The sequence below is a fragment of the Amyelois transitella genome, chromosome 4 (genome assembly GCF_032362555.1).
Source record: "Amyelois transitella isolate CPQ chromosome 4, ilAmyTran1.1, whole genome shotgun sequence".
Taxonomy (NCBI): domain Eukaryota; kingdom Metazoa; phylum Arthropoda; class Insecta; order Lepidoptera; family Pyralidae; genus Amyelois; species Amyelois transitella.
In genome coordinates this window covers 9,897,248-9,904,628 of record NC_083507.1, presented here as the reverse complement: position 1 = coordinate 9,904,628, position 7,381 = coordinate 9,897,248, and the positions used below count along the sequence as shown (strand labels likewise).

Here is a 7,381-nt window from a genome sequence, read left to right as displayed (position 1 = left end):
TTCATCGGTAACATAAGTTATAGCTACATAGTTTATTTATATAACTACCTATCACTGCGGTCGCGTAAAAAACAGTTGACGAGGAAATAAAAAACGTTCCCCTTTTTTAATCGGAAGCGGCTCGGTGATTGGGCGATCGTTCGGCATTAAAAAAGCTCGACGCCCCTTCGTAGCGCCTCCCTTTCGAAAAGCTTTTAAAGCTCTCTAGCAACGACGAAGTCCTATATTTGAGAAGACTATTTTTTATAAGCTTAGTCTTCTAACAACAAATAATATCAACTATTTAGATTATGTAAATTGATTTTTAATTTGTCTATAAGTAATAACGTTTAATGTAGCTAATATAGTACTTACATCAAACAAAATATAAATATCGCATTAGATTTCAAGAATACAATAAAAAACAATCTCATTTCCCTACATTCATTCTCTGAATGACCGATGAGCTACCACGTTTGGCATTTGACAGAATAACAACAAGGGATGCCAATTTTTTATTATGAATATCGCATAAACAATAACTTAATAAGTTTATCCCCACTCCGCAGTTGCTCGCCTCGTATTGGTTCGGTTAAAAATAGGCTGTGGGGGTGAGAGCGAGACGCAGTTATCTGGCGATCGCTGCGTCTCCTTTGAACATTGAAACTCGTCGCCTCTCAATGAAGAATACATTTATTGATGTTTGGGGCATAAAAATTGACAGGTTTTTTCTCAGTTCTTAGTTAGCCACCGGAGAGACCAGACGGTTCCCTGACTCGGACGCCGAAGGGTTGTGTTCATAATTAACTCGCTAGTGTATTATTTTGTTGGTTATTTTAATGGACTGTGAAATTTTTTATGAAAAATTGTGCTGTGTTTAAAGTTAATCAAACGTTGCAGTTAAAGGGGAAGGTATGTTAATAACAAAATACTTCTAGTTCTCAATTTTTTTTTATTATTGGAAAGTTTAACAATAAGATGCCCTGTATTAATATGAGTACGTGCTGTGCTGTGTCAAGCTTAATACCCACTTCTGCAACAAAATCAATCCTCAATTATTTTGTTAGTCTCCTGTTTTTCTTTTTTAATTTTGTTTATACTTTGGTAAAGTGTCTATTTTGTCCGTAGAAATAAAAGAATAGGTTCTATAGATGTATCATGTATTTTTACTGACATTTATTTATGTATTTTGTTGCTTTGTGTTAAATAATATTCACCTACCTTTAATATTGTAAAAAAAAATTTTGTTGGTAGCTAGGTATAGGTGTAGCTTTTATACCTAATACGTGTTTAAAATAAAATTAAATGTGGCTTTTCCCTATGAAAATATTTAGTTATGTAATTAAAACACAATGATTGCTGGGATAGGTATTCAGATGTATGAATTTTTATCACTTATATGTATTACTCACACGCCTAGTTAAAAAAAAATCTTAAAATATAAAAGAAGTTTACAATACATATAAGAAATTTTGTATGCCAGATTTTAAGGTAGATCTTAAGAATCTCGCTTAATTTTTTTTTTATTGTACCCATTGTATTTCTGTCTGTATGTTTGTATCAACATGTACTGATAAAAAAAAAATATTTTTCAAATCGGATTATTAATGCCGGAGATATGCCGTAACCTACATAAAATAATACGGTCTAATTGGAATACCTTCCTCCTTGTTAAGTTGGCTAAAAATCACATTTTTGGCTTTTTGAATTTGAATTTTTGAAACCCCATTTGAATTTTGCCATTATCTTTCAAGTAGATACAGTCATCGGTCAGTTACTATTTTATTATACCTACCAATGTATAGATAGATCTGAATGTTCTCTAACTCTGCTTCGGTACTGTTGGCTCTGTCTACCCCTTAAAAGACAAAGACTATTGATATTTTATGATTGTAGTCGAAAATCAAAAACATCACTACAATTTACAAAAGCTTATTATATTAGGTGGCAATAAAAATTTACCAGGAAGGGTGGCTGCTTCTGTAAAAAAAAATCTCCCCCTGAATTCGTATTATTCAGAGACCCTACAATAATCTTACACGTGCCAAAATTACCAAAGTAGTTACCGTTTATCTTACAAGTGGTAAAAAAAAACACGTTATATTGACGGAAATTTGAAAATGATAGATAGTTCTTGTTAAGCTCATGTAACCTTATCCAGTAACGTGGTTAAAAAAAAACTAAGTAAGTCCCTCTTATTCGGATTCGTTTTTAATTAATTAACAGTTGTCGGAACCTTTCGTTATTATCTAATTATTACAAAATAAAAAAGTAGGTATAGGTAGCTGTTTTCAATACGTGAGCGAACAATGTTGTCACTCCGCATTTTTTCCATGGCCTGATGCTAACCCAGCGATTTTTTTACTACAGTTGTCTATTAAACTGGTTATGCAATACCAAAGGAAGTACCTAGTACATAAAATGCTAACAAGTTCTGATAACTTTGTCCCTCAATGGTAGCTGTGATAGATGAAACATTGGTATAAATTTTGTTTATTTCGTTTTGAACAGAATGTTGCGCTGTGCCTCCGCCGCCGTCATGCCGGCTGCGCCCCACACTGCTCATTCTCCGACCTGGAGCTCCTTACATCCAGCTCCGACTGTGGTTCGTTACTTGAAATATATTTAACTATATCTGCAAATTTCAGTAAACAGAACAAATTTTCACTTCCTGCTTATTTACAGAAATCGGAGCCAATGGACGAGGGAAACTACTCCAAAGAACAAACCAGTGGTTTCTATTCGGAAAGCTTTCAAAGCGCTTCACCGACGTCAAGTAAATCGAATGACGATTCGCCTCGAAGCGTGGGCAGCGGTGGTGAGTCTGCCGCTTTTTATGACAATGCGCCGTCCAACTCGAGGGCAAATGTTAGGGCGCAGGTAGACATAAGCCGCAGCAGACCGCTATTATATAGTATGCTAACGCCTCCAGGTCACGATAATCTTAACAATGAAGGTCCGTCCCTTGGATATGACACATCCAGATATTCCCCAGAATCATTAGCGCCTCCAGTACACGAGTCTACGCCGATTGCAACGCCTCCTAAGTCGCCAGGCACACCCTTATCGCCAGGAAGAGACAACGACAGGCGATTTGATCATTTTAATTATTCTGGATTAGACGCAGGTGCCCAAGAGAAGAACGATAGCGAAGACGGTCGAGTTGAGGCAGGATTAGAAGATGATTTTGACGTAGTGGCCGAACCTAACATAAACGTTCCATCATTAAATTCTCACGGGAAAATGAAAACATTTAAATGCAAGCAGTGTAATTATGTGAGCGTCACGAAGGCTAAGATTTGGGATCACCATAAATCGCACATCAAGCCAGAAAAAATGCTTTGTTGCCGCCATTGCCCATTCGTAACGGAGTACAAGCACCACCTAGAGTACCACATGAGAAACCACTTGGGATCGAAACCTTTTCACTGCCCACAGTGCTCATATTCTTGTGTAAATAAATCGATGCTTAACTCACATCTTAAATCTCACTCTAACATTTATCAATATCATTGCGCGGAATGTAACTACGCCACCAAATATTGCCACTCGCTAAAACTCCATCTTCGGAAATATAGACATAAACCGGGCGTGGTCTTAAACATGGATGGCACTCCTAATCCCCTGCCAATAATTGATGTGTACGGTACCCGGCGAGGCCCGAAACAAAAACCGCTATCAAAAATCTTAGGACAACAAGCTTCAGTAAACAATAGCCAGCCCCCAGCGCCTGCGCACTCGCTCTACAGCAATCACTTCCCGGTCAATCTTCCCTACTTTCCACCATTTTTGCCACAGCCTTTTCTTTACCCACCACAAAATAACATGGATCAGAAGGATTCAGTAAATCAAACCGATATGGCTACATCGTCTGCTTCAATATTACATAATAGATTATCATATACTGAGCGCCCTACAGAAACAGCAACCTCGCCAAAGTCACCTGTAAGTGAACCTCAAGTGTGTTCATCGACTCCACCACCAGCAAACGATGCTCTTGACCTCACGAATGGCAAAACAAGTGAAGCAGGATCTCCGCAGGCAAACACAGAGCGGCCAGTCCCCGTGACCCCCACTACTAGCAACAAAAACAGAAGAAAAGGCCCGGCATTCAAACTTCAACCGGCCGCCCTTCGTCTTCAACACGAAGACGAAAAAACAAACAGAGTGGACGCTTCCGAGTCCGAGCCTGAAGAAGAAATTCCCACTACTACTGCGACGAACACTTACACGTGTCAGTACTGTGACATCACTTTCGGCGACCTCACTATGCACACAATCCACATGGGTTTCCATGGCTACAACGACCCGTTCATGTGCAACAAATGCGGAGAACGCAGTGCAGACAGAGTTTCATTCTTCATACACTTAGGTCGCGTTCAGCATGCCTAACTTTTTAAAATACCTATATCAAACTCTAGTCATTAAGACCTATTTATTAAACTAAAATAAGATTTGGAAAAGATGATAACAGGCGTTTTGTTATTGCATAAACTCACATTACGGTTATCCGGCTCGAAACAGAAATAAATGTAAAAATACAAATATTCAAATATGTAAATATAGAAATATGTGATATAAAAAATAGTTTGTATGTAAAAAGGTAAATTATTTAGGTTTACATTAGGTATATTAGTGACTGGTTCATTAATTAAGTCCAAAGATTACGCATTATTGATAACTACGTTTTATAGTCTCTGTTACTTTTAGAGCTGAAGTAACTGCCCAACAATCCTGATGATATGCAAAATTGCATTCACTCTTGCCATGAAAGAACGGTGAGATTTATCGTAAAGCACTTTTATTTAATTTTTTATCAAAACAACACTTATATTATTAATACATTTTCAATCGCTTCTCCATTCGACTGTATGTTTTTTACCATTAAACGATTCCTCGACCGTAACTTACATATTATGATGTTTTTGTTATATAGTATCCTATACCATCCCATCTCGGGCACCAAAATGTCCTTTGACATAAAACAAAAAATCTGTGATTGGCCGGGTAATCGCTTAATGAGCATAGAAAAAAAATATAAAAAAAAAACAAAAAAAAATACAAAAAACACAAAAAAATAAAAAAAATACAAAAAGTATATAAAAAAAACAATAAATATATGAATAAAACAAAAAAGCAACATACAGTCGAACATGCAACAGTAATTTATTTCTTGAAAATTGAAATCTCGCCGAAATTTCCTGGGTTATAAATTCACCTGTCTGTGATCAAAATCAACAATGGTAAAGTCGACCAAAAGAAGCAATACGACCTGTTTTAAGCGTTAGGGAGTGGATACCGAAATATAAAGGTGATAAAATTACCTTGAGTGCAACCAAGCAAATTTTATGCCTGCCGAAATTTCGGGAAACTCTTAGTGCACCCCTAGACCACATAAGGAAACTATATGGCAAATTTAAGCGGTTTGGGCTGGAAGAGTTTAAAATGTATAGATTTTACTTGTATAAATTCACTCCCTAAATTGTATATACTTATATACATATATTTTATAGACTTCTAGCTATATAAATAAGCTCATGCATAATGGTGCAGTCACGCTTTTCCCAAGTATATCTAATCCACTCTGCAACGTAAAAACTATTTTTTTTTACATTTAATACAAGCTTATGGATGTATCTATATAACATGTAATGTACATACATACATAAAATCACGCCTCTTTCCAGGAGGGGTAGGCAGAGACTACCTCTTTCCACTTGCCACGATCCCTGCACACTTCCTTTGCTTCATCCACATTCATAACTCTCTTCATGCAAGCTCGGCGGGTTCGGGTACTTTTGACCTGACCCTTTACCAGGACGTCCTTAATTTGATCAAGATATGTTCGTCTAGGTCTTCCCACCCCGACCTTTCCCTCCACACTCTCCATGTATATCTGCTTAGTCAACCTGTTTTCATTCATCCTCTCCACATGACCGAACCATCTCAACATACCCTTTTCTATTCCTGTAACTACATCTTCTTTCACATCACAACATTCCCTTATCACGCTGTTCCTTATCCGGTCACTCAATTTCACACCCAACATACTCCTTAACGCTCTCATTTCCACTACATTTATTCTGCTTTCATGCTTCTTTTGCCATACCCAACTTTCACTCCCATACATTAATGTCGGGACCAACACGCCCCTGTGCACAGCCAGTCGAGCCTTTTTGGATAGTTTCTGACTGCTCATAAAGGCATGCAAAGCTCCATTCACCATGTTCCCCGCGTTCACTCTCCTTTCAATATCACTATCACACTTGCCATCTGATGTAAACTTTGATCCTAGATATACAAACTCTTTCACTTGCTCAACTTTTTCTCCTCCAATCAAAATATTACATGCTGTCATTTCTTTCTCCATTTCAAAAACCAGTGTTTTAGTTTTACTTACGTTCACTTTCATTCCTTTCTCTTTTAAAGCTTCATGCATACAGTTTACCATCTCTTGTAACTCCTCCGCTGATGACGCCAGTATAACCTGATCGTCGGCATAGAGCAGACATTTGACGAGTAACTCATTCATCCTTAATCCACTTTCAGACTCTTTCAAATCTGTCAAACAACTATCCATAAATAGGTTGAACAGCCACGGTGACGCAACACATCCTTGCCTAACGCCTTTCTCAATCTTAAACCACTCAGTGTGCGCTCCGTTTATCCTGACACAAGCACTCGAATCCTCATATAAGGATTTCAGTGCTCGTATTAAGAGACTGCTCACCCCATGCATAGAAAGTGCTGACCACAATTCATTCCTCTCAACTCTGTCATAGGCCTTTTCCAAATCCACGAATGTGCAATAGACTTTTTGACTCTTGGCCAAAAACTTTTCGGCTATGCACCGCAAAGAAAAGACCTGATCAGTACATCCCATTCCCTTTCGAAATCCCGCTTGAGCATCCCATATTTTGTCATCAGTTTCATTCCTGACTCTATTAATCAATACCTTAGCATACAATTTGCCGACGACGCTAAGCAGGCTTATACCACGATAATTTTTGCAGTCCAGTTGTGACCCTTTTCCTTTGTAAAGTGGCACGATAACAGCCTTACACCAATCTTTTGGTACTCGGCCGCTTCTCCAACACAAATTGAAAAGGCAGTACAACTGTCTAGCTACGACGCCTTTTCCTGCTTTTAGCATCTCGACTGACACTCTATCATACCCAGCAGCCTTACCCGCTTTCATACTCTTAAGTGCTTCCACAATTTCAAACATTTCAATTTCGCCTTCCATCTCGTTCTCTTTTTCTTCGCTATAGCAGAACTCTTTCTTATTTTCTTCCTATTTTTCAAATAAACTCTCAAAATAGTCCTTCCATATTTTTAGCACACATTCTTCTCCTTTCACAACGCTACCATCCTGGCATCTGATCCTAGTCAGCTCTCTGGT

The 7,381-nt window shown here is 37.9% G+C and overlaps 1 protein-coding gene across 1 annotated transcript; it reads left to right on the top strand.

Annotated features, from left to right (window-relative positions):
* Positions 1–736: 736 nt before the first annotated feature.
* Positions 737–5,058, top strand: LOC106141212 (protein hunchback). Its single transcript, XM_013342867.2, has 3 exons — positions 737–891; positions 2,491–2,584; positions 2,665–5,058. Exons 2-3 carry the CDS (start codon positions 2,492–2,494, stop codon positions 4,369–4,371), a joined length of 1,800 nt encoding a protein of 599 aa, XP_013198321.2. The 5' UTR covers positions 737–891; position 2,491; the 3' UTR covers positions 4,372–5,058.
* The last annotated feature ends 2,323 nt before the right edge of the window (positions 5,059–7,381 follow it).